Source organism: Athene noctua, chromosome Z (assembly GCF_965140245.1).
Source record: "Athene noctua chromosome Z, bAthNoc1.hap1.1, whole genome shotgun sequence".
In the NCBI taxonomy this organism is placed as follows: domain Eukaryota; kingdom Metazoa; phylum Chordata; class Aves; order Strigiformes; family Strigidae; genus Athene; species Athene noctua.
In genome coordinates, this window is record NC_134077.1 from 73,532,514 (window position 1) to 73,560,477 (window position 27,964).

The window sequence follows — 27,964 nt, forward strand, 5'->3', positions numbered from 1 at the left end:
CTTCCCTTCCCTTCCCTCCCCCTGGCGCCGCCGGCGGCCGCCCCTCCCCGCAGCGTGCCGCGCGGCTCCCGTCAGCGGCGGCGGCGGCCATCTTGTGGAGGCCTGAACCCTGCGGCGCCTTGTTCCCTCCCGGGGGGGCATCGCTCAGCCGGGCGAGGCCGAGGGAAAGACAAGCTCGTACTCAGCAAGCGCAGCCGGGTAGGCTTGAAGTGGCAGCTGGTAGAAGTTAAAGGCACCTCTCCCTTCAGTGTTATCGGGACGGGTCTCCCTCAACGTGACCAGCCTTGGCCTGCTTGGGGCAGCGATGCCATCCCCACACCTTCAGCAGGGGTTTGTGCCTCCTGGCTAGTGTTTTGGCTCCTGGCTCTGGGCTTGTCATGCATGTATTCAGCAGAGCCACAAAGCGCTTGACACACTCATACAGACCAGCGCGTGTCGTTTAGAATTGCTCCCTTTTCCTAATTTATTTCCATGTCCAAATTTAAGCAGCTAACTTTATCTGCTGTCCTGACCACAATGAATGGTCCATGTGTTCAGGAATGTGTTTGAGATAACCGAGTTATTAGTTGCCAATATTTTCCCAGCGTTTGCAGTAGCATTCCTGTTACATAACGCAGAAATCATCTGTTAGTCACAGCAGTTTCTTCCTCAGGCAGACCCATTCTGTCACAGCTTTGCTTTCTGTGTCTGCAGCAGCAGGGATAGTGCCACTCCTGTGGCCTCTCAGCAGTGTGAAGCTGGGCTGCAGGCAGGCCATCCCCAGAGCTACAGATACAATAACTAGATGGCAGAAAATGTGATGTCATATTGCACAGACTGCAAATTCCATGTAACTGTAGTGACCCCTTCTCCCAGTGAACTGGATAAAATCAGCATTTTTAGTACTTGACAAATCATAATCATCACCCACTGCTATGGAAAAAGGGTGGAAAAAAGACCAAGATACTAAAGGTAATTTAAAATTATGTATCAGCTATACATAATTGTTGCAACTGTGTACAGATTGCTATTTTGCTCTTAGTCATATCCATATGCAATTATAGCAATTGCTGCACATATTATCAAATGACTGGAAATCTCACTGGTAATACTTTATACTCTTTTGAGGTAATAATGGTACAATACTAGAGTATTGAGAAAACATGAGTGTTAAGAAAGAAGTTGGCAGGGAAGACTGACACAGTAAGTTACTAGGATTTATAAGTGCCACATGAAGATGAGAATGAAAAGTGTGTTTACAAATTAAAAGCTGGCATGAATAATTTCATCATTAACAACTACTTTGGGTGGAGTCCTTTGGAAACCTTTTAATTGGCATATCCTTTTTTGAGGATCACACGAATGCTTTCTGGCACAGTACCATGTGAAGCTCCTAGAAATTTTTCTAAATGAAATAGCACATATAAGAAGCAGTTTTGGAAAAGCCAGAGCATAGAACAACCACAGCAAAATCCCTGCGGATTATATTTTTTGTTAGCCTGCAAGCTCAGACCCAGAAACACAAAATAGCCAGGCAAAACTAGAGCCATGTATTGCTAACAAGAACGGCATGTCACACCCGACTCAGTGCCCGAAGAGAGTAAGGAGCCTCCTATGCTTCATGAGTAAAACCCAGTATTATCTTTTGGCATATTTGGTATCTTGTGGCCGAAAGCCATAAATACAAATAGTTCGCATTTTTTTCTGAATGCCGGGGGGACCACTGCTTCCCGCAAGCAGACAAACTGCGAGTTATCACGCCATTTCTTAACGCCTTGGTAAAGCACATCCTCGCGTCAGTGTGAGCCATAAAGGCACCACGACTCCAAGAGCTCGCCACGGCCGCCCTGCCCGCTCGCCTTGCCCGGCAGGACCCGCCATTGGCCGCCGCGGGGAGGGGGGGCCCAGGCCAGCGGCGCGGCGGGCCGCTCGGTCGACCAGCGTATGCAAATGAGCCGCATCCTGCCGCCCAATCAGAAAATACGGAGAGGGGAGCGCGCTGGCCCATTGGCGGTCAGCCTATGGCGCGATGGCGTGTTCCCCGCTCCTGATCGAGACTCGAGCTGTGCGGCGTTCGCCGGGCGGTTGCCCCGGCGACGCAGCGAATGACGCGCGGCGGGCTGGGCGTGCCGGGCCCTCGCCATTGGCTGCGCGATCGGGCGATGGCGGCTGCTGGCGTGTCGCGCCCCGCGTGTCCTTGCTCGGAGAGGAGCGGCCGGCTCAGTCCGCAGCGCGGCGGGAAGGAGGAGCGTGTCGTCCGTGTGCGGCGGTGCAGCGCCGGCGCCGGGGCGGTGAGCGGGGGTCGGCGGAGGACGGGAGGGCCGCGTTTCGGTCAGGCGCGGTGAGGGCAGCCCGGCGGTGCGACGCAGGTCCTCCGGGGACGGGCGGACGGGCTGCGACGCCGGCCCCGAGCGGCTCCTCGGAGATCGACCGGATAACGGCGGCACGTGAGAGGGCACCGTCGCCATCACAGCGCGCCTTAACCGCCCGGATCGGAGGCCGACCCGCCTTAACCGCCGCACTAGGTGGCGGGCGGGGGGGTCGGAGCCGCTGTCCCGATGCCGCCTTGACGTCTGAGGGCGCGGCTCCGCGGGGTGGGCCGCGGCAGGCCGCCCCTGGGCACGCTGCCGTTGCGCAGGGCTCGTCGGCTCTGTTCGGCATCGCGCGGCGCCTCTGCGGCTGCGGGGAGGAGCTCGCCCTTCCCCGTGCTGGCTTCCAGCGCTCTGCGGGGCGGCCCGGCCTAGGTCCCGCTGGAGTGCTGGGCCTCCCCGCCTTTCGCACGGGGTCTGAGGGGCTTTAGTGATGGGCCTGCGTGGGGGTGGTTTCCCTTTTTAAAAACGGAAGACGCTACCTGACAGTTTGACAGGCTCCGTATGGTGTCCTATGCTTTTCAGGAGAGCTCTGCACAGGTTGTTTTAGCTCAGGTATTTTTGCCACTCGGTTCCTTTATAATACTGCGGCTATTGCTGAGTCAGCCAGCAAGAGATGGGAAATTTGTGCTGATCTAATAGATGGTGTTGCAGATTGTTGCTGTGAGCTTAGCGAGAGACGTGTGACAAACCTTCGGTATTTGAGCGAATGGTCATATAGTTACGAGGCACATTAATGCTCTAAAGCATTGCATACAACCAATCTAGTTTGCTTTTTAAACGCTGCTTAAGTTTTTGGTGGGTTTGTAGTTGATTTTGTTTGCATTCTATTTTGATTGCCAGAAATTATTGCTTTACTTAATAGTCTCCTGAAAATTTTATACTGAAAACAAAGCAAGCAGGAAACGGGTGGGATTTATAAAGTAACCCATTTGAACCACCGTTTTGAAATGAAAAAAAAAAAGTTAATCAACTTCAATGTTATGTCTTGCTAATTCAAGCTATGAGTCAGTGTAGCTATACAAATATTTTAAACAGAATTAGAAATACAAGCTCATCATGTGCATTGAAATGTTTTTTTTACAGCACTCTGGCAGAATCAGTGTATGAAATCTTCATCAATATTTTCTATAAATGTCACCTGCATAGCAAAAAAACCCATACACTTCAGGCAGGTTGAATAAATATGAAGGCTTTAAAGAATCCTTTTACATTAGGAGTTTCTGCCGCTCAGTTAACCCCAAGATCAGCAGTGAGTCATCCCGTGGTTCACAGCAGCAGTTAATTATAAAACATAAGCTAGTAATAGATAGTATAATTATTTTCATAATCAAATTAATGCATTTTTCTTTAATTGATTTGTGTGAAGCCATTTTACACTTAATAGTTCTGCTTAGAAATGTGAAAAATAGTATCTGAAGAAAGATTTTGAAATCTTCCTAGCTCTACTAACAGTTTGTTAATTGCCTAGATAATTATTTCAACCGTCATAATTTAGGAGTTGTATTACTAATTTTAGGGCTGGTAGGACTATATAGTCATGTAGTAAGTACTAATCCTGATTTTCCTGAAATAGAGTGGTATTCAAAAGTATTCATATTTTCATAGGACATTGCTATGCCTTTTGTTTTTTTTGCATTGTTTCAAACTCTAGCACTGATATTCCTCTGGCTGTGTCTTATTTTACTTTTCCTAACCAAAACATACCTTCCATTTTGCTGAGGAAAAACTATAGGAAATTTGGAACAGTTTTGCGAGAACATGAATTTATAAAATAGTGTGTAGTATATTGTACAGGGAAGAACAAAGGATAACGTTGACTTTAAAAGGGAGTGAGTTTGTTTTGGTGGGTTTTTGTGTTAAAAAAAAAAAAAAGGCTTTCTGTTGGGAAATGGAATAATTTATTCATAAGGCAGGCAGTCCTCTCACTGATTTTCCCTGTTTGGTTCCATGACCCATGAAAATCCTTCCACACCTTCACCACAGAAAAAAAATATATTGGTGCTGTTGGTTGGCATTGGATTGAGGTTGGCATTGGTAGGAAACCAAGACGATGTTGGTATCTTCAGGATCACTAAGCAGATAGATTTGCCCTGTCTGTTAATTTCGCCATTGAATGACAGCTTCATTTTTTATGTCCAATTGAAAGAATATCCTTGATGAACTCATCTAAAGGTACAGTACAGAACAGATAAACTAGGATGTGGTTTTTGTAACTGAAGGATGTACAGAACATCCGTGTTCTCAGTTATGTGAAAGAAAGGTGTGAGTGTCCGGGTTTCACCTGAGATACAGTTAATTTTTCTTCTTAGTAGCTAGAATAGTGCTGTGTTTTGGATTCATTATGGGATTTGGTATGACAAGAATGTTGGTAATACACTGATGTTTTCAGTTATTGCTAAGAAATCAGGGATTTTCCAACTCCTGATGTTCTGCTAGTGTGCAGGTACACAAGAAGCTGGGCAGAAGCACAGCCAGAGCATTGGACCAAAACTGGCCAGTGGAATATTCCATATTTTTCAACTTTGTGTGCAGTGTATGGATGAGGGTGGACGAGGAAGCGCATTCTCCCTTCTGGGATTCTCACTTCCCTGAGATATCTAGCCGGGAAAATGCTGGGCATTGGTCAGCGGATGGTAGGCAATCACATTGATTGTGTGTTACTCATTTGTATATTCTGTGTTTTTCAGTCTACCAAGCCTCTCCATGTTTATATTTTAACCATCATCCCCCATGCCAAAGGGGTTTTAACCAATTGGCTTGCTTGATTGTAGCACATGCCTCACATTCATGGATAGCCTGTGCAGCAGTGTCCATGGTTAAGTCCATCCCTTAATCACGAGCCCATCTATCTGTTGCATCCCTTCCCTGATGGCCTGAGGAGTCATGGGCCCAGCGAGCAAGCAATTTCTCACCTTTATGTTGCCAGCGCAGATCCACTCAAACCACCTTAATCTTGGCAGCCTGATCCGCCTGTTGGTTGTTCTGATGTTCTTCAGTGACCCGGCTCTTGGGTACCTGAGCATCTATGTGACATACTTTCACAACCACGTTCTGTACTCGAGCAGCAATATCTTGCCATAATTCCACAGCCCAAGTGAGTTTACCTCTGCGCTGCCAGTTGCTCCGTTTCCACTGCTGTAACCACCCCCACAGGGCATTTGCCACCATCCATGAGTCGGTGTAGAGACAGCACTGGCCGCCTTTCTCGCACAGTGATACCCAAGGCCAACTGGATGGCTTTTACCTCTGCGACCGACTCGGTTCTCCTTTATCTTGAGCAGCTTCTGTGGCCTGTCGTGCGGGGCTCCACACAGCAGCCGTCCACCTTCGATGTTTCCCTACAATGGACAGGACCCGTCGGTAAACGGGGCACATCACTTCTCATTACCCAGTAGTTTATTACATGGTGGGGCCTCTTCAGCACGTGTCAAGTCTTCCTCCGGTGCATTCCACAATCTTTGCCTTCTGGCCAATTTGTGATCACATCCAATATTCTTGGGCAGTTGGCGTTTCCTTATTCTAACCTGCTGTGTGATCAGTGTGACCTTTTTACTCCACGCAGCATCGATTGCATGGTGTATAGAAGGGACCCTGGCTTTGAACACCTCGCCCTGCACTGGCAGTCAGGGTGCCAGGAGGAGCTGTGCTTCAGTACCAACCATTTCCAAAGCAGCCCGAACCCCTTTGTATGCTGCCACTATCTCCTTTTCAGCTGGAGTATAGCAGGCCTCCGATCCTCGGTATCTGTGACTCCAAAACCCCAGGGGTTGGCCTCGGGTCTCCCCTGGTGCTCTCTGCCAGAGACTTCAGGTAGGGCCGTTCTCCCCGGCTGTGGTGTAGAGCACATTTCTTGACATCTTGTCCAGCCTGGACTGACCCCAGGGCTACTGCATGAACAGTTTACTGTTTAACTTGTCCAGAGACTTGCTGTTGCTCAGGGCCCCATGTAAAATCATTCTTTTTCTGGGTCACTTGATAGAGAGGGCTTACATTCGGTCTGTAATGTGGGAAATGCATTCTCCAGTATCCCAAAACGCCAGACAAAGCTTGTGCCATTTTTGCTAGTCAGTGGGGACATAGCTTTTGTTTTATTAATCATGTCCACTGGAATCTGACGGTGTCCAGCTTGCCAAATATTCCTAAAAGCTGAATCTCCTGTGCAGGTCTCTTGACCTTACTCCGCTTGATGGCAAAACCAGCTTTCAGAAGGATTTGGATTCTTTTCTTCCATTTCTTCAAAATTTCCAGTGCTGCGTTGCCTCATACAGTGATGTATTGCACCGTCAATGTATTGCAGGTGTTTTGGAACTTCCCTCTTTTCCAGTGCAGTCTGGATCAGTCCATGGCAAATGGTGGGGCTGTGTTTCCAGCCCTGGAGCTGTCAGTCCCAGGTGTACTGGATGCCCCTCCAAGTCAGCGTAAACTGCGGCCTGCACTCTGCCACCAAAGGGATTGGGAAGAACATATTAGCAATACCAGTGGTGGCATACCACTTTGCTGCCTTTGACTCCAGTACCTACTGAAGCTTTAGCGTGTCTGGCACCGCAGCACTTAGTGGTGCCGTGACTTTATTCAGGCCCTGGCAGGCTACTGTTAAGTCTCCACTCTCCATTAGACCTTGCCGTTGGCCACATGGCTGCTAAAGAGTGAGAGAGTCCTGCTGGTAACCCCTTGGCTCTCCAGTCAACAAATCAGCTTACGGATAGGAGCCAGGGAGTCTTGGCGGGTACAATATTGCCACCGGTGCATTGATGTAGTAGTGCTTGGCACTTGATCTTTAACCCTCAACAACCCCACAACCTAAGGGTGCTGGGAGAGACCCCAGCAAGGTTGACAGCTCTTTAATTTCCTCCATCTCCAAGGCAGCTATACCGGGAGCCCCCATAGACCCCTTTGGGCCCTTCAAGTACCCTCTCCTGAGGTAGTCTGTGCCAAGGATGCGTGGACCTTCGGACACAGTCACAGTGGGGTGGTTTTGCCACTCAGTCCCTGTTAAACTCACTTTGGCTTCTATCGTAGTTGGCTGTTGGGATCCCCCAGTCCCTCCAGGAATACAGATGGGTTCTGCCTCTTTATAAGTATTTTTATTCTTTATTATTTCTTTGTATACCTTTATTCTTTCCCCCTAGGTAAGGGGAAAGAATCCCCTTTTGTGATTGTTTTTTTCTTGCAACACATGTACCTGCTCTTCTAAGATCAAGGCAGGTTTTCCCTCCCATTTTCCCGTGTCTTCTCCATAGTCACGCAGGCAAAACCACAGCTTCCCCCATGGTGTGTACCTTCTGTCTTTGCTGTCGTGAGCGCGGGCACGCTTGCCTCTCATAGCTGAGATCCTAGTCTGTGCAGGTGGGGAGTAGGACATACCCTCTCTGAATTGTAGTAACTCCTGGGACAGTTTCTCGACTGGTACTTCTGGCAACCTCTCCACAGCTGTGACAAGGGAGGAACAGAGACTTCCTTTGTCTTGCTGGAGCTGGCAAGCCAATTCATCTGCCATTGGTCTCTCTTCGTCTCTCCAGTCCATTACTGCTTGTGTGTTGGCATACGATGATGGTGCACTCTACAAACTTCCGACACATGGGCTGGGTGCGTTGGACTTCATCTGGATCTGTGGGTAACTGCTCGTTATCCGTATCATTGTAAATCACCTCCGGCATGTCTAGTGCCCTCAGGTATTGGATACCTCTCTGCATGGTGGTCCGCTTGCTTGGGTGACATACAACATCATCATTGAAGGGATACCTTTCCCGCATGCCTCGCAGAAGTCACCTCCAGAGGCTGAGGGTTTCTGTCTTTTCTCCAGTTGCTGTGTTGATGCCCCCTTCCCTAGAAAAGGATCCCAGCTGCCTGGCCTCCCTACCCTCTTAATTCCCAGCTACTGCCTCCATGATCTCAGCATAGGAGCAGCCAGGTGTTAAGGGGCTCGCCCGGACAACGGCTGAAACGCTTTTGCATGTCTGGCAGCTCAGTCAAGGGTAGGGACTGGGTGATGTGCTGGGCTTGTGTGGTGGGGTTTTTGGTAGTGCGGGAGGGGGCTGCAGTGGTGGCCCCCTGTGAAAAGCTTCTCAACGGTCTCCCACCAGCCCCGGCTCCAAGTCAGACCCGCCTCCGGCCAAGGTTGAGCCTGTCAGTGATGGTGGCTGCACCTCTGTGATAACCTACTTAAGAAGGGGGACCTGGGAGGTATTTTTAAGATGTGATAACACATCTCACTGTCCCACTCTGTCTGTTAAGAGGTGGTGGTGTTAGTGTTTGAAGTGATGTTCTTTTTCTTCCCTCAGCCCGTCTCATGCCCATGACCATAATGGTCAAGTCACGCCTCCCTGTCCTTATCTTGATTCCCAAGCCTTTTGCTTTCTTTTCTCCTTCCCATTCCTGAGGGAAAAGGGGTGAGTGAGCAGCTGCATGGTGCTCAGTTGCCCTCTGGGCTCAAACCACGGCAGACGATTACCTCTGGTTCTGCCTCTTCCTCCTGCTCTTGTGGTGGCCCTGGTTCATAGTCATCTCTTACAAAGCAAAATTATTTTCTTTGTTATGTTTGTTCTGTATAGGAGCAACTGATACCATCAGGGGTTGGTTCTCTGATTCAGCTGCAGCGTCTTGTGCCGTTGTTGTTGGAGTAGCTGCAGTGCTTGCTGCTGGGGTTAGAGGGGCTGCAGTGCCTGTCACTTTATTGTCACATCCAGAGACCTTCTCTTCCCCTGGAGGGTACTGAATAGTGTTGAACGGGGCTCAGCAGGCATGGGCCAGGCCCCAGCACACATCGCAGTGATTTGCGTCTCTGGAATTGCCAGCGTGATGGCGTACTTCTTCCAAATGTTCTACTAGTTTTTTGGCATTCTGCACTTGTTCAAGGGTAAAACTCCAAAACCACTGCAGATGCCCAGTGTCCTAGGTACTTGCCCATGCTGTCTCATACAGCCTGCCACTCGTAGCTCTCCAGCCTGGGGTGGGTCTCTGGCTGATACTCTTATATAGTTCCTTAACCCTGAACAAAACCTGAACCATGTTCAGGGACATGCTGGCTCCTAGCAATAAAACCATGGGAGTTTCAGCAGTCCAAGGATATTAAAAATTTTTGAAATTCTCAAACACGATTGTAATTAGCCTGGAGGAAAAGGGGAGGGTGAAGGAAGGTGTCTGCCCCGTGGACTGGCTCTGGAGGAGAAGAGCAAAGGGTGTAATTGTCAACCCTTTCTGCTAGATGGTCCCCGAAGCACGGAGGTGACGACAATGCTAAGTACAAAGACCGGACTAGTCCCGTGACTGATAACCTTAGTGTGCCATAAATCAGAGTTACGTAGTACAGCAAAGCAAAAATCTTAATCCACCTCCCACGGGTGATAAGCAGCAGCATGGGGACTATATACTATATACAGCAAGTGAGGTGACGTGTAGCCCAACTGTAAGAATGAGTACCAGGATTCTTAAGAGCTAATAAATCGACATTGTGACAAACAACTGTTAAGCCAGTGTAATGAACGCTGATAACAAAATTGTCGTAACTCGCTCTGGCCAGATCTGTCATTATCTCAACCCTTTGTGCCCCATGTTGGGGCCAAAAGGACTGTCATGGTTTAAACCCGGCTGGCAGCCAAGCACCACACAGCCAGTTGCTCACCCTCCCCTGCCCGGGGGACGGGGGGGGACAACTGGAGGGGTGAGGAGACTCATAGGTTGAGATAAAACCAGTTTAATAATGGAAATAAAATTAAAATAATAACGATAATGATAGTAATAATAGAAAATACAAATGACTAATGCACAGTACGACTGCTCACCACCCACTCGCCGATGCCCAGCCTGTTCCCGGCTAGTGACCCCAGAGAAGCGAGAATCCCAAAACCTCAATCCTAGAAGCGAGAGAGCAAGCTTGCCAGTCAGCTCTTATCTATATTCTGAGCATGACGTTCTACGGTACGGAATACTCTGTTGGCCAGTTTGGGTCCAGTGCTCTGGCTCTGCTCCCTTCCAGCTTCTTGTGTACCTGCACACTACCAGGACATGGGAAATTGAAAAGTCCCTCATTTCTTAGCAACTACTGAAAACATTAGTGTATTATCAACATCTTCTCATAACAAATCCTGTTGTAATCCAAAACACAGCATGTTTGAGCTTCTAAGAAAATTAAATTACATATATCCCCGACAAAACCAGGAGAAAGTGTTATCAAAATTATGTGTCAGAAAGATACTAGGTGATGTTGTGAGAGTGGTGGAGACTTACTAGTAAGACATTGAAGAAACAAGGGAGATGTATATTAAAAATAAAAGTAGATTAGGAAGGCAGGAGCAGATCATACTATACTTCAGAAATTTAGAAAGAAATTTGTTTTATGTAGAAGGTGACATTAGTTTCGTTACTCCTCTGTTACTTAACTGGTTTGGGGTTTTTTGTCCAAGGGATGACTTGTAGAGATTGATAGAGCTCTATCTTTTCTCTGAATCTTGTAGTTACTTACTTGAAATATTCTTGTTGCAGGTTCACTATTTATAGAGAAAGTCTTGAAAATGTTGTCCAGACTTTTTCGAATGCATGGCCTTTTTGTTGCCTCTCATCCATGGGAAGTCATAGTGGGAACAGTGACTCTCACCATTTGTATGATGTCCATGAAGATGTTCACCGGGAACGATAAGATCTGTGGTTGGAATTATGAGTGTCCCAAACTTGAAGAAGTAAGGATTTTCATTCATGTTACAGTACTTAGTGTTAATCAGTAGAATATGATCAGGTTGTGATGTTAATTATCTATGCAGAAACTTATTTATTGCTTTCTTTTCCCATTGTGTACAAGCAATGATGCACGATAGAAGGTTTTATTATATCTTTCATTTGCTCAGTATCTAGTGAACAAGGACCTTATATTAATAGTTTGCAATATTTTAATTTTTTAAGACTGACTAGCAGTGATACTTTTTTATTCTTAAATGCCATCTTTAGTACAGCTTCACAATGGGTTTTTTATTACTGAAATTTAACAAGTTACTACTTAGTGTAAAAGCTAACTAAATCGTTTTATATTTCAAACAGGATGTTCTGAGCAGTGACATCATCATCCTGACAATCACACGCTGTATAGCAATCCTTTATATATATTTCCAGTTTCAGAACCTAAGGCAGCTTGGGTCAAAATACATTTTAGGTACTGTATCTAATTTTTGTATTTGCTTATGCATTTTAACAGTTTTTTAATATAAATTGGTAATAAATATTAGAATTTATCACTTATGTACATAAGAGGGTTATTTTAATTATTTGCCAGATAGCAAAATAAGTGTTCTGCATAACTCAAAGTGCAATCTTTTTTAAAGAGAGAGATTTTGTAGAATGATATAAACACTGGAAGTGTAATTCTTGAAAGAATTGTTCATTGTGTGAAACACTTAAAAATATAGAACTCTTTAAGCCAGTTTTCATTTTTGCTGATAATGAATGAGAAGATTTATGGGTTTTATTTCTTATAGAATTACTTTGAATGCAGTACAAATTTTAGATTTAAATACATGTATGAAAATAGCATCTACTTCAGTTTGTATCTCAACTGCTGTGAATGCACTCTGAGAGGTGATAATTGTATTTGTTTGCTTCAGGATTGATCAGGTATAGTTTTGGGGGTTTTCCTTTATTTTTTCCTCAGAATATATATATAAACCAAAAATTTTCAATTCACTTTTTTTTTTTAAAGGTATTGCTGGCCTCTTCACAATCTTCTCAAGTTTTGTTTTTAGTACAGTTGTAATTCATTTCTTGGATAAGGAGCTGACAGGTTTAAAGTAAGTAATGAATTATTATTATTACGGATTTCTTGCTTAATTTTTTTTCCTGTACAATAATCCTTGAATTTTAACATATGCCTCTTTTTTTCAGTGAAGCTTTACCATTCTTCCTGCTTCTGATTGATCTGTCAAGAGCAAGTGCATTAGCCAAATTTGCACTCAGTTCCAACTCACAGGTCAGGGGGGGTGTATTTTTTTGTTTGTATGGGGTTTTTTATTTTTTGCAATGGAGCTTTTGAATTTAATTTAATGTTCAAAGATGAGTATTATCACTTGGCAGGGAGTTCAGACTAGATTATTTTCAAGGTTCCTTCCAAGCCAAACCATTTTTTGATTCTGTGAATAATCCAGGTGGAGAGACACACAGGTGAATACCATATTGGTGATATACAAAAAAGATTAGATTTTATCTGGATTCTGTGTTCTCTTGTCTTCAATCCAGGTCAATGTTAAAGTGAATAGTGACACCATAAAATTAGTGTGCATAATCATGTGAACCAAGTTAATTGTATGTATGAGTACTCTAGAAGTTCAGAACTTTAAAGAAGCAATGCTTATAGTTTTATTAAGGAGCCTAGAGTTCCTAGACTGAAGTCTTTTATAAAAGAGTTATTGATAGAAAAAAGTTAACTTCTATGGCTCAGAAGCAGTATATAAAGAAATGTTACAATGCTGATACTGGAAAAAGCACATTTCTAGACAAAACCTTTGCAGAACAAACAGAGCATATATGTAGACAGAAATGTTCATGCTCTTAATGCAATTAACAGCACAACAGGAAAGATTGACAGGACATCTTGCTTATCATTGTAATGTTTTTTTCCTAATATTCTAAGTTCTGAAATAAAAATATATTTATTGAAATTAATTTGTACCCACAAAATACTGTATATGGTAACTGAGCATACTAATTGTGACAAAAATATTGTATATTTTAACATATTCTGAATTATTGGCTATATAATGTGCAATATATTATTATAGTGTGCTGTATATTATTTTATAATGGTTGTGAGTACAGAATTGTTTTATTCATTTTCAAGAAAGTACTTTACAAGGAGATTTTTGGCCTCTTTCCCCCTCCCCCCAAACCGCCACCACCACCAAAACAGCAGACTCTCTAGAGTTTGTCATGCCAGGCTTCTGGAGGAAATCCCTTTTCTCCCCAGCGGAAGTTTTAGTGTCTTTTATGTCATCTTTTCTGTCAGCTGAATCTAGAGAGTTAAATATAAAATTAAAAAATAATGAAAGTTAGAGTACAGATTGGTTGCAAGAACTTTTGAAATGCCATGACATAAGTGGCTTCCATTTTATGTCTCAAAGTGTAGAAGTCCTGTTCTTCTGAGGGTACTTTAATTCTGTGCCCATCAGTGTTGTAGGAGCTTAGAAAACTGGTGAGCCAAAGCTAGAGAAATTAATTGAAATTAAATAATCTTGTGTAAATAAAGACTGTCAAAGTACAGTAACTTATGGTAAATAAAGCAATTAAAGCACATATTATCTCATAATTGTTAATTTTCAGTGTATGTTTTATAAGGCCTTATCACTGTACTACTCAATGTACTAATCGTGTACTCCCTTAAATTTGATTTTTGTCTTTATGTTAATGTACAGAAATTTTTCTTTTTAGGATGAAGTAAGAGAAAATATTTCACGTGGAATGGCAATTCTAGGCCCTACATTTACACTGGATGCACTTGTAGAGTGTCTTGTGATCGGTGTTGGTACTATGTCAGGTGAGTGATACAGTCTAGGGTCTAAATCTTTTCCAGTTAGAAAAGACTTTTGAGATATTGAGACTTTCAAATAATAGGTGTTGATGACTTAATCCATTTAGCTATTTATTTACTGTCCTAATTAGCTCGTATTACTAGTTTTCTGCAGATATGAATAATATGTATATGTTGAAGAAAAACTTGAAATGCAGATAAGAGCTTTCCTTGAGCATTGTGCAGTAGAAATGGACTTCTGTGCAGCTGCTATTATAAAATTAAGACCTCCTATCATTCCCATCATTCCTGCTAACATCTTGAGTAGCTGCTAAAACTTTCTATTGGGCATTCTTAAAAATTAGTTTCACTTTCAGTACATAAACACCTATTTCATATTCTGGCAAAAAATGAGTATTTCTGAAAATAACTTCAGACAAGGAAAGTTACTCTACTCAATTAAAAATAATCAATCTAATATTTTTTACTGACCCCAACTTTTGATCTTCATCCATTCTGTGAAGGAGCAGTTGTCTTTCCTTAAAAAGAGAACAGTTAAATGTAATAAGCAAAGGATTTTCACATGTAAATAACTAATTACTTTGTAAAATAATCAAAGTTCCATAGTTAGGACTGAAGTGGGGTTTTGTTTGCATGTTTGGTTTTGTCTGATGTTTTTTATGTTTTGTTTTTTTTTTTTTAAACTATCTTACAGACCTTAAAGGCATCTTTCAAAAGCACTTGCTATTCATATCTTTTGGACCTTTTCAGGATATTGTATATTAGTAGGCTGGTTTCCTATTCTAGAAAGAAAACCCTAATTTTGGTGTAGCATAGAGTTGATTTTATATATTTTTTTAAAGGTTTGTACTGTTAGTGGTTTCATCTTTACTAAGGCAGTTCTGTAATGCATGTGCAACGTGGGTGATTGACTTCTCCTGGATACCAGGCTTGTTAAAGAGTAGGTGGGGTATATACTGTTTCTTATTGCCTGAACACTTAATTGGCCATCTTTAAGAAGGGATTTTAGTACATAATGTCAGTTATTTATTTACTTAGATATGTTAGGAATTTCAGGCTTTCACTGTGAAGCTTTAAAATATTGGTGAACTGTGATTATTTGTATTTATTTAGAATAACATTTTAAAAGTTTTCTGTAAATACCATACCATAAGTACATACTGTGCTCAGAATAAGCCAATACACAATGACTAGGTCTTAACATGCTTGTTTTTCATTAATCTAGCCAGTTCCTTCTATACTCTGCTGTGTCAGTTTAATGTTTTTTTCTGCAACACTTTTTCAAGTATATAGCAAGCGCATTGCATATTCAAATGTAGAAATTTTCTTCTTTTATTATGTAGGTGTACGACAACTTGAAATTATGTGCTGCTTTGGCTGTATGTCTGTTCTTGCCAACTACTTTGTCTTCATGACCTTCTTTCCAGCTTGTGTGTCCTTGGTATTAGAGGTAAGACCAACTTCGAGACAACATCAAGCTTTGTATTTTGTCCCTGTGCTTCTTGTAGGCTGTACATTTCTTCATGGAGTTATAGGTCAGCATGTTTGTCTTCCTTTCAAAGTGAACAGATTGAATGTGCAATATGATTTATAGTGGCTCAGCTGATAACAGTAACTTGTTAATGCCACTGTAAATGAGTTGCAGTTAATGAGTTCTGATCTAAAGCAGAGTAATTATATTGCATATAATTGGCTGTCCAAGGTTTTTCACTATTTAAAGTCTAACGTAGGCTACACAGTAGACTGTAGGCTAACTGTTTTGGTGGTAATTTCTTAATCAAATAAAAATATAATGTGGAAGCTCACTTGTTGGTTCTTCTAATATGTACTAAATAGGATCTATTTTAAAATTTTGTTACTTCTGCAGCTTTCGAGAGAGAGTCGTGAAGGGCGCCCTATATGGCAGCTTAGCCATTTTGCTCGTGTTCTGGAAGAAGAAGAAAATAAACCAAATCCTGTAACACAGAGGGTCAAAATGATTATGGTTTGTGGCTCTTTTTCACCTGTGGTTATGCAATCAGTAAGGTGTCCTGGTGCAATGTATCAAGTTTTTGTTTTCTACAGACTTGTATTCAGCTCTTAGTCTAGTTTACCATGGTAATTTTTAATAACAACCCCTGTATCTACTCCTAAAGCCTTCCTGCGTGTGCCATTTCTGTGCTAAACACTCAAAGCTTTTTCATGTGTACTAATTCCTGCCCTCTTACCCCTACAGTATCCTCAGCTTCCTTTGCTTATTACTTGAGCAAGAGGAAGGATGTGGTGGAACAAGTTCAAAGCTGTGAGTGTTACAACAGGCCATAAAAGATGTTGATGAGAAGTGTGGAAAATCAGCCTTTAGCTTTAGACTTTTGAAGTGTGGGAAACAAAAGAACCCCAAACAAACAATAAGAGAAAATGTTTAATCTTAGTAGGTTAGATACCTAGTTACTGTTGAAAAATTAATATTTGTTATGTTGTTTTGTGTTTTTAATACAGTCGCTGGGTTTGGTTCTTGTTCATGCCCACAGTCGTTGGATAGCAGAACCAGCTGCTCAAAACAGTACTGTAGAAAACTCAGTGGGATTAGATGAGAATGCACCAAAGAGAATTGAACCTAATGTTTCCTTATGGCAATTCTACCTGTCTCGGTAGGTGACTTTACAGAAGAGAAGTGTTTCCTTCATTAGGGTGTATCTTTCAGTGCTGCCAAGCTATGGTCCTAGGGTACACCACTTGTAAACTTGCAGGTCTGACCAGTGTAGGATTTCTTGGAAATAGAGATGATGTTTCATAAGAATTACTTCAATATTATGCTGTTTGTCCAATCTCCTTGAAGTAATTGAAGATTGTTCAGGAGCCAGCTGTCCTGCATGCATTAAAACACCACCTTTTTCCACTAGCACTGACAACTTTCAGAGCACACTGAAAAATACCTTTTCTGACTGCACTAGAGTAATTTTATGCAGAGCTTCTGATCATTCAAGTGAAAAAAGTGCAAAAGTCATGTCACTATTGCTTTTCCTTCAGCTCAGCTGAAGTTAGCAGCACCTGTGGTTCCATATTACTTCTGAAAACTCAGAACTGTCTGGTTTAGGGTTTTTTTCCCCCACTCTTAGCAGCTCAGCATGTGTCATAGTAGTCATTATTGATAGAAGATGATAACTGAAACTTTCTACCTTACTGCTGGGAGACAGGTGTTACATCAATTTGATGTACCTGTTAGTGACTATTTTACAGTAATTTCTCTTACTGGGACTGCTTTTTAGCTAAGATGCAGTAAACATTGAATGACATCTGAAAATTCTTATTTTGTTAATAATATGAAGAGTGATTTCTCTAACTTAGCATACTTGAGTGTCCTGGTAGAACATGTTTTTTGAAAGGAATTTCTGTAACTGTATGAATTATGATGAAACTGTTACCCTTTCTAAAGCAAAGGGATGTCAGAATGCTGTTGTAAGCAACAGATTATATATACCATGTATTTACTTTTTGATTTGTCTGTTTTAGAATGGCCAGTATGGATATTGAACAAGTAATCACTCTTGGATTAGCCCTTCTCCTTGCTGTCAAATATATTTTCTTTGAGCAAGCAGAGACTGAATCCACACTCTCACTGAAGAATCCCATAACGTCTCCAGTGATGGTCCAGAAAAAGGTCCCTGAGAATTGTTGCAGGAAGCAATCTGGACTTACGAAAAACAATCAGAAATCTAACACAGTAGAAGAAGCTTTCTTTTCCAAAGATGGAAATGGTAATTTTTAGCATTTTAAAGTCAGAACTAATTCCTGAGTATTTGGAACAAACAGTGAAATCTATGTTAGCCTGTTGTATTTGGAATCAAAGCTTCAGAATTTTGTAAAACGAAAGTTCATTTTAATTGTCTTTATGCAGCTGAAGTCATAAAACCTGTATTAGCAGAGTCATCAACCAAGGCTACATTTGTAGTTGGCAGCTGCAACCCTGTGGAAGCTTCTTCATTTCTTAATGGAAAAGAGGAAGAAATTGAGTTACCTAAAGAACCACGTTCCATCGAGGAATGCATTCGTATACTTGGAAATGCAGAGGTATTGAAAAATAACTTGGTTTTTTTTAACCTCTGCTGCAACATCTGATTTAAAAATTCTTACAGTTTATTTTCCAGCTTTTAAATGATCCTGTTGATTGTAATGTAATTCCTCAGAAAATTACATAACTTTAATAACTTGGGTGGGGGGGTCACGACTAAAACAAAACCCTTTCATAAGTCACTTCTCCTCCAGTCAGTCAGGGTGGAGGGGAGGGGGAAGGGGAATCAGTTTCATCATTCATTACACACGAAGTCATTGAAGCGTCATCATGTATATTTGTAAGTGGGTTTCTGAGTAAAAAGTTTCTGATCGTATCCTGGCCTGCTGTAAAACCTGACATGGATATTTGATTCCTTTAGATGTACTCTGACAATGTCAAAGTAAAGTAGTTACCCTTTTTTGTCTGGCAACATTTAAAAGGATTTTCACCAAGAGAATATGTACTTTTTCTCCCACCCTTTATATTTCCAGAAAGGAGCGAAATGCCTTACTGATGCTGAGGTTATCAGCTTAGTTAATGCTAAGCATATTCCTGCATACAAACTGGAAACCCTGATGGAAACTCAGGAGCGAGGTGTGTCCATTCGCAGACAGATGTTGTCTAAGAAACTCCCTGAACCCTCATCTTTGCAATATCTTCCTTATAGGAATTATAATTATTCTTTGGTAAGTAAAAGGCAGACAGGTAAAACTCACTGTAAAACCATTTTCCCACTATATGGAATACATGCTTCAAGTGATGTGTATGAATTAACAATGAGTTTGGTCAAAACTGATGTACAAGGGGAAAAAAGAACAAGGCAAACATAAGACACTACCTTTTATTGCTCTTGATGCCTTCCAAATTAAGGAGGTGGGTAATTTTTGTAGCTTACCCCAAAAATACTTCCTACCAAAGTATGCAGTTACCTTACCTCAGAAATACAGAATTCTGCTAATACTGAGCCTGAGTTCAGCTGAATACCTTGAGCTCAAGTTAAAATCCAAGTTTATTTAAAATTCAGTATTAGGTTTTTATTAATAGTGTTTATGACTTAATAAGATTCAATACATCTGCCAAATACTAGACTTGAACAGTATTAGCTGTTGATAGCTGTAGCTGTTAACTTTTTGAGGTGGGAATTGGTTGCTTTATGGGTAGGGTTGTGGGTTTTTTCCTAAGACACATTGTTGTAGTCATGGGCATAATTTGTAACATGTAGTACTGTACCACTGTAGTGTAACCTTAATGATACCTTTTGTGTTACTTTTGTAAGGTTATGGGAGCTTGCTGTGAAAATGTGATTGGATATATGCCTATTCCTGTGGGTGTAGCAGGACCACTGTTTTTGGATAACAAAGAGTTTCAGGTGCCAATGGCAACAACAGAAGGATGTCTTGTAGCAAGCACAAACAGAGGATGTAGAGCAATATGTGTAAGTATTGGCTGATTAGCTTGAAAAACTTTCTATGTTATGAAAAATATTTGGGGTGATATGGGGCATATTTTTGACTTCCTAAAAACTAAAATTCACTTTCAATAATCTTACTCTGTTTCCTGTGTGCTTTGATTTTTAGCTTGGCGGAGGAGCAAGTAGCCGCATTCTGGCAGATGGGATGACTCGAGGACCTGTTGTAAGGCTGCCCACAGCTTGCCAGGCAGCAGAAGTGAAAGTTTGGCTTGAAAGCCCTGAAGGCTTTAAAATAATGAAGGAAGCTTTTGACAGCACAAGTAGGTTAGTACAGTGGCTATTCCTGCCTTATTTCTTGATCTAAGACTTCTGTGGATGGTAGAAAGCTCCTAATTGGTGGGGATTTTTTGTATACCAAAATATAGGAAATAACATATTCATTTTCACTATCCAGTGTAGTGTCAGTCTAAGAGAACAGAAGTCACTAAGGCTAGTAATAAACATTTTCCTATGATAAGTGGTAAACGACTGTATCTTAGCAAAAAATACATTTGCGTTGTGTAATACTTAATACGCTATTTATTTTGTCTACGCATTTAAAACTAAACATAAAAGCTTATTTGGATTTTAATTGTCACTATGCAAAAAGTAATACAGAGTTTGGAATCTAGCCTTTCAGGTTATATTACTAATGTTCATAACTAATTTGTGACATTCCAGAGAATACAGGATAAACTAATGCTAGAACTGAATGCTACAAAATGTAAAACACTATTAAAAATGTCTATTTCAAGCCCTGGAGGGGGTTTTTTAAAGACTTATGATTACTTGCTTTCTTTAGGAAGATTCAGAGAGAGGTTTCCTTTTCAGTTTTGTTTCTTACTAATCTTACAAGAGTCAGCCAAGGACATATATGTATTTCAGCCAGAATCAACTTGTGCTGCTGTTTAAATGCAGTATTTCATGGGTTTTGTTTGACTTGTGGAGGTTGCACTGTTGTTGGAGATAGCATGGGTTTTGCCTTGCTGTAAAACTGACGTAAGAATTTCCAAAGGCCTCATTTTTAGTTTACACCTGGTAGTCAGATGTTTTAAGGAATATAAATAAATTAAGTTTCTGCTAGCACTTCAGGATATTTTATTTCATGAAGCCTAGGCATAGAAAACATAAAAAGGCAGTGAACACTGTAAAAGTATTTACTTGAGAAAACTATGTGCATGGTAACTGAAGGGTTTTTTTCTGCACTAAGGGAGGAGGAACATAGCGTAGTTAACAGCACTATCTGCAATGATTTTTTGTCATTTTACCACTTAAGGGAAAAGATTAAATGAATAAAATAATAAAATAAAATAAAATCATTAAATAAAATAAAAATGAATTAATAAAATAATTAAATAAAATAATTTAAAAATTAAATTTTGAGGATTGTAAATAACAGTTAAATTTTCTTGCAGGTTTGCCCGCCTACAAAAACTTCTCATCAGTTTGGCTGGTCGTAACCTTTATATCCGTTTTCAGTCTGGAACAGGGGATGCAATGGGAATGAATATGATTTCAAAAGTAAGGATCAGTTCCCTGGAGTCTGTTTTAATAATGTATTTGTTTCAAAAGCAAATCAATTACAGCCTACCAATGTATGACTACCTGGCATGTGAAGACAAACAGATAAGACATAGCCCTGTTTGCAGTGCTATAAAATAATAAAAATGTTTGACCTTGTCAAGTGTAAACAAGAATAGGATGAGAACGATGAAAGAAAAAAGTAACTTTGCATTTTAATTTTTTAAAAAATTATTTAAAGAAAGTATTCTTGATAATACGAAAGTTAAGCTGGTTGCCCTGTTGCTTTGGGCCAAAGATTTTATCCAATAGTAATTGATCTGTTACTCTTTGTCACTTCCTTGTAAATAAAGGATTAGAAATCTGGTGAATGGCAGCAGAGGGGTGTTCTCTAGTTTTGGTGCTTTGCTTTTGTTTTCATGCAAACGTGAAAGAACATGAGACATGACCCATAGATGGGGGGATTCCTTGTGCTGTTTGAGATTAATACCGATTGCCTATTATATGTAAAATTCAAGTCTATCAGAACCATTACATAAATGGGTCTGGTCCTGAACAGGTACTAAATATACCAGACCTTTTGTCTGATTTTCTGGTGTAGAGAAGCTCTTTTCAGTACATCCAGAATGAATTCATTTCATGCCTGTAGTATTTGACTTGGTTCATGTTGTATCTTCAGTATGGTAAGCATATGCCCATTCACCTAGAATGTATCCAGAGTCCATGCACATTGTGAAGAACCAATTATTCCCCATATAATTCCCAAGATGGTTTGAAAAAAGGTGTTGATAATTGGGGTGGGGTTCTTCTGCTGTTTCAGGTTCCTTCCTGAAACTACGTTTTTCTCGCCTATAACTGATGATCTGATTAGACTTAATCTCATCCACTGTCCTTGAGTAGCTTGTTTTGCAACCATAATGATACACTAGCCTTTTACCTGTTTCTCTTCTAACAGGGTACTGAAAAAGCACTGGCAAGGTTGAATGAGGAGTTTCCTGATCTGCAAGTTATAGCTATTAGTGGTAACTATTGTACAGACAAAAAACCTGCTGCTATAAACTGGATAGAAGGAAGAGGGAAGTCTGTTGTCTGTGAAGCAGTCATTCCAGCCAAGGTTGTTAGAGAAGTAAGTGCTTTCTTTTGCCTATTTATAAAAATGCATATATTTTACAAACCCAATACCTATCTTGCATCATAAATATTAACCGTAAGTTGTTTTCTAGGTAAGGATAATACCTACATGTATTTTCAGTTACTGTAGGATAAGCCATTTTTCCTGAGACAGTAAACATTTTTTCCTTTCATTGTCTCTTCTGACATAATATGCATATATTTAGTGATGCATATCTAGCTGAAGGCATTAGGTTTTTCACTTTTTATCTTTGAAAAATTATACCACAGTTTGACAGATTTTTACACATGGGGTTTTGCCTGTCATTAAACCCAGTCATTCTGATCATTTCACTGTGGGAGACATTGGCCTGTCAGCCCTACACAGCCTCTCAGAAGCAGCTAGGCTTTGATGAGAAAGAGGCCTTCTGAGAAAGATAAGAAACTGCTGAGTTGTGCCAAGGTGGCAGGGAAAAACAACGGACAGCTGCAACACTGAACTGTGGAGAAGTACTGAACTGTGAGGAGTTAATGCCGTGTGAACAGCGCGTGAACAAGAAGTTGATTGGTCTGCACAGCGCCTGTTAGAGTGGTCTTATGCTGATAGGAGAAAAGGTTGATCGCTGTCTAATTGCTGATTTGCTAATTATGAAGTAAGAGCTTTGGCGAGAGCATAAGCACATACTATTGGAAAAATAAATGGCTTTGTTTGTTATAACTGCCACAGAGTTGTGCAGGTCCAATATCCTCCTGCAACAATTTCATTTCACTACAATAAAAACAGATAATCAGGGGCTTCACTTAATTCCAAAGCAGCCTTAGCATCTTGCAGGAAGAAGGGTAACCTTTATAAGCAGTGCCATTCCTAGCCCTTGACAGACTCGTCCTACAGTATAAGAGCTGTCTTAGATTCTTCTCCACGTGAGGTCAGAAGTCTGGCTGTGTGCATCAGATCTAATCCATTGCCTGTTACCTGATTGCCACCACTGGCCATGAGAGACAATATGCAGAGAAAAATTTACTACACCATACTTAGCATAGTCTTCTATCAGCTTGTTCAAGACTTTCTGAATTGGTGCTTCTGTATTTGATGGATTTGTTTGTTTTCCCCCAGTAATTTGTCCCGTCCCTTTTGTGTAAACTTTTAGCACTAGCATTGCAGATGGAATCACACAATGCAGCACACCTTGTGTGAGAACTACCTCCTTGTTGATTACATTTGATGATGCCCTAGTTTGGTACTGGAAGAGATACTTAAGACTCTTAGCTTCACTCTACTGCTCAGGATTTTAAAGCTGTAACACAGGCCTTCCACCTTTCCAGCTATTCTCATTTTCAGACTGTAAAGTGCTAGTTTCTCTATGAGGAATGAGTAAAAAGACTATTCTGGCATGTCTTTGAACATCCTTTTCTCTAGATCTTACTCAGTTCTAAAATTTATCCAAATTCTGGGTACACAGTTGGACACAGTATTCAAAGTGTGTGTGCAGGATTGATTTATGCATTGAAATAATTTATGTGTTTTGGGTTTGCTTCCTACTAGTTCCCTAATTTTCAAATTGTTGGCATTTTTTATAGCTGATTCAGTGGCAATATCTATTACAACCCTAAGATTTCATTCCAGAGTAGTAATGGTGAGCCAATCCTTTGGTAATGGGCATGAATAGGTTTTAGGTAAATTTGGGATGTTTTTCCCCAACCCCCAGCCATGTACATCACTACATTTACTTACATAGAACTCAAATATATAAACTTTGTATTTTTTTTCAGTGTTGTAGACTTTGTGCAGATCTTTGTCATCAGTTGCTATTCCTGCTACTGGAATATCCTAAATTTTGCTCACAGCACTATGGTTTTTTGTTCTCTTTGACCATTTTTATACTAAATTCAATGTAAATCTCTTACCTGAAGGTTTCAAAGTACAGTCAGTATAGTATAAATATGCCACTTAATTTGATATTACCATGCACAATGTTTATTTGCTGATGTAGCACAGCAGTTTGTGTCTGAACTCTTCAGTTTAGCTCTGTATTCTTACGTAGAGGGTTTAGTGTCTGGTGCAACTTGGGAGGAGTGTTGCTATCATGTCAAGGTGAATTAGTGGGATATTTCTGCCAGGTTGATTTTGTTTGTTTCATTCTGAAGCTAAAAAAGGATTTGAAATGGAGAAAGTAGCTGGTGAGCTTTTCTTAAAGGCCTGTGCAAGTCCAGACCCTTCACACCGACTCTCCCATTCTTTCCTGGACATTGTAGCCTGCATTCAACAGGGCTCCTTTTGAACAAAAATATAAGTAGGTATCTAGAACAATGATTGGGTCGAATTCCATATGGAAGTGAACAAGGGCTAAAGGCTTATAACCATAAATAGAGTATTTTTACTCTTCCCTAAGGAATGGTGTAATAAAAGTGTTTCACTCTGTCTAGGTATTGAAGACAACTACAGAAGATATAGTTGAAGTCAATATAAACAAAAATTTGGTGGGTTCTGCAATGGCTGGTAGCATAGGTGGCTACAATGCACATGCAGCAAACATTGTGACAGCTATCTACATTGCCTGTGGTCAGGTAGGTTTGTTTTGCACCAGTTCGGGGGGGTTTGTAGCTCATTAATTCTTAGTTGAGTGTTCTGGTTTTTTTGTTTCTCCTTCCTGATCTGAAGGATGCTGCGCAGAATGTAGGCAGCTCTAATTGCATCACTTTGATGGAGCGCACTGGTTTCACCAATGAAGACCTGTACATCAGCTGCACAATGCCTTCTATAGAAATAGGAACTGTTGGCGGAGGCACCAACTTGCTCCCACAGCAGGCCTGTTTGCAGGTATAAAGCAGAAAGTTTTAAAGCAACTTAGCTTCTTAAATCAAAGCTTGCTTTCATGTTGTTTTATGGTGTCCGAGTAATGTTGTGGGAATGGGGCCTATTGAAGTTTGGTGAATTTGACATGGAAATTTTAGAATTATCTGAGGAATTGTTTTCATATATCTAGTTTGTAAAGCTTAAGGTGTTTAATATTAAAGAGACTTAAAGCTAGCTGATCGGATATAATTTGGAAAGCTTTAATACTAAATTTAGTATAAATTTACTTACATTTCATAGCATAACGCTGTATACTTTTCTCTCCAGATGTTAGGGGTTCAGGGTGCAAGCCAAGATAACCCTGGTGAAAATGCTCGTCAGCTTGCTAAAATTGTTTGTGCTACAGTGATGGCAGGTGAATTATCACTAATGGCAGCTCTTGCAGCTGGGCATCTAGTCAGAAGCCACATGATCCACAACAGGTAAGAAATGGAAAAATTCTTGTCTTCCTCTGCTGTTCTGCCCTTCTGTCAAGTACACAAGAGTCAATAATAATTACACAAATAATTGCGACATATAACAACAGTATAACATTTTGACTATCTAATGTAATTATCTTACTGTTTTTACTAGGTCAAAAATAAATCTACAAGATCTTCAAGGAACCTGCACTAAGAAGGCAGCTTGAATACTAAAATGGCTTTGAAATTAAGAATTGTTCTAGCAACTGACCAGGTGCACAGGGGAAAAAAAACCAAAATCTGTGAAGTTTAGAATGAAAATCACCTTCAACTCAATGATGTCAGTGTAAGATAAACTGAGAGATCAATGGACTTCTGTGAGACTATTTATGCCTTTGACCATCTTCAGTGGTTAAAGATGACTTCATGAAAGAAGTCCTGTCAGATGTCTGGAACATGGCTTCAGAATTCTTACTCTTACACATCATTTTTGAAAGGGTCAGTCATGTTTTTACAGGTTGAGATTATTTTGACTGGTAACCTCCTGGTAACTGCCAAGCTGAAAAGTGATGTAATGTACTTAGTACATTTAGTTAAAAGAAAAAAAAGTTGGTCTAATCTTGGCTTGAATGCACTGGTCCTTGCCATCTTTATTTTCTGGTTAAACAAGTATGTCTTTTAAAGTGGTGGCAAGCCTAAGCACTTCCCGTGAACTCCTATTTTCATTTTGTTCACCTGTAAAACTTAGGCTATAAGACAATGCTACTGAATCATATCAGCTTTATAGAAACCTCTGTTTATATACAGTACTTGATTTGCTGCTGCTTCAGCTAAGCAGCATTAAGTGATTTAACTCCACAATTTAGGTTATTCCTTTATGGAAAACCTGTGACCCATAAAGTTCTGAACTGTTAAATATAATCTGTACTGAAGTAGGGAAAAACAGTGTCTTCAACTGTTTTGTTGTTTTGTTCGGGTAACTCCAAACCAGTTACATGTTGGGTATTTAAGCAAAAGCAGTTTCTCAAACTTTTTTTTGATAGGAGTGCATTCAAACAACCTAAGTCAAGAACAGATGTTTACACTTCTTTTAAAAGAAGTCTTTTAAGGTACAGTGTGTTTGTATATTCCTAATTATATATTTTTTTTAAGTGTTTGATACACACTCCCCAGGAGTAGGTGTGTATCCACTGCTGAAGCTGAAAGAAAGTGAAACCAGAAAACCACACTGGTCTTTAACACTATGTTAAAGAACAGTGTTTTTTATGTTTTAATTTCTTTGAAACTTTCTTTTTGAGGGGGGAATATTTATTTTAAGAACAAATCATTTTTTCAATGAAAAGTACTAATTAAGATAATTCAGTGAAATGATATGTTAATGCAACAAGCAGTTTTTGTATTAAAATACTGTACTTGGACCAGTGAAGCAGTCTCAGGTGTTCTTAATGTAATACAGAAAACCCAGGTTTATTCTGGTTTGATTCACCTTTGAGAATATTGCTAAATGCATCTCCCTGCCTAGTTAATCATAGCAGGAAAATTGTTAATATGCTTGATGATGGGGGGGGGGTGTTTGGTTTGGGGTTTGTGTTTTAGGTTTTCTGGGGGTGAATCAGTGGATTGCACTGGGTTTCTTGCAGGAATGCAGTGGCATTCTTAAAGGAGTGACTAGCAGAGGTGCTCTTGTGCAAATCTGATATAAATCATGGGTTGTTTTGTAGTACATCAACACATGAATATCATTGTAATGAGCTCATAAAGCTAATGTGCAAGCATGAAGACATACTACATGCTAGATATATTATGATAGCATGTAAATATCATGAATGTTTTATCTTCCTGCAGCATTGTTGCTAATAGCTACCATTTTATTTAAAGAAAGTTGAAACTACTTTGCTTCTATGTTCATTCAGTGATCTTATTTAAAGTAACACTGTTCTGGCAATAAATGGTGGTTCAGTGTTCATTTTGGTGGGTTTAACTGACATTCTGTCTTGCAGAATTAACATTTTGTATTATTACTAAATTGTGTACATTTTGGTACAGAACTACTTTTTCAGTTTCAGTAAAACCATGGAAAACATATTGACTTAATTGTGGTATTTTAAGCTTACATCATGACCTAGTGACATACTTAGTAGACAACATAAAGTAAGAGGGTTAAGGAAAATATGACTGGTGTACAGTACTAAACACAGTGGGGCTGTGACACCAGCTCACCTTGCTTGCAGAAGCCCGTACTCATTTATTCTCCTCAAAGCTGAATTACGCAGTTTGCCCAGGTTGGAAACTAATTCATTGCAGCATTAGCGATATCTTCTGCCAGGGCCTATTTTTCCCCTCTTTTCCTCACTTGTAGTCCCAGCTTCCATGCTTGATCTTGGTAATGTCCATCCATCTGTATGCGGTATGTATTCTTTTTCAGTCTCTTCAGCACTACAGGTTTTACACCAGAAGCAGAGGTTACCGATTGAAATGTGTTAGAACATTTAGGGAATGAAGCACTCTTGTTTTTCTGCATACACCATGGTAGAGCATTTCAGCATGACTGCAGAGTTTGTGTAGCAAGACTGTTTCTTGTACTGAAGCAGTGTTTTGCATCCTTGGCAAAACCAAACCAGCTGTCTGGAATGAAGTTTCTAGAGCTGCTGTAACCTAAATGCTATACTGTTAAAACCCATACAGTTTAAAGCCCTAGAAAAAATAGTAAAAATGTATTTCACTCTGGTTACTAATTT

At 40.6% G+C, this 27,964-nt stretch overlaps 1 protein-coding gene across 2 annotated transcripts; it reads left to right on the forward strand.

The window, feature by feature from the left end:
* The first annotated feature begins 2,107 nt into the window (after positions 1-2,107).
* On the forward strand, positions 2,108-27,901 carry HMGCR (3-hydroxy-3-methylglutaryl-CoA reductase). Of its 2 annotated transcripts, none has more exons than XM_074931991.1 (20): positions 2,108-2,270; positions 10,833-11,026; positions 11,382-11,493; positions 12,037-12,124; positions 12,219-12,303; positions 13,758-13,863; positions 15,201-15,307; positions 15,725-15,841; positions 16,336-16,487; positions 17,350-17,594; positions 17,735-17,907; positions 18,382-18,576; positions 19,167-19,325; positions 19,468-19,625; positions 20,756-20,861; positions 21,817-21,987; positions 24,396-24,536; positions 24,631-24,789; positions 25,093-25,247; positions 25,399-27,901. In XM_074931991.1, the coding sequence occupies exons 2-20, from the start codon at positions 10,862-10,864 to the stop codon at positions 25,451-25,453; spliced, it is 2,649 nt and encodes an 882-aa protein (XP_074788092.1). In that variant the 5' UTR covers positions 2,108-2,270; positions 10,833-10,861; the 3' UTR covers positions 25,454-27,901. The 2 variants fall into 2 exon arrangements, with proteins under 2 accessions (XP_074788092.1, XP_074788093.1); XM_074931992.1 differs by lacking the exon at positions 2,108-2,270 and adding an exon at positions 2,353-2,903.
* The last annotated feature ends 63 nt before the right edge of the window (positions 27,902-27,964 follow it).

Bases quoted from the DNA above. Each gene is read 5' to 3' on its own strand.
- HMGCR (XM_074931991.1), top strand. From the start codon at position 10,862: ATGTTGTCCAGACTTTTTCGAATGCATGGCCTTTTTGTTGCCTCTCAT. The intron at 13,864-15,200 runs GTGAGTGATACA...TTTATTATGTAG, and splicing joins CGGTGTTGGTACTATGTCAG to GTGTACGACAACTTGAAATT. The intron at 17,595-17,734 runs GTAATTTTTAGC...GTCTTTATGCAG, and splicing joins CTTTTCCAAAGATGGAAATG to CTGAAGTCATAAAACCTGTA.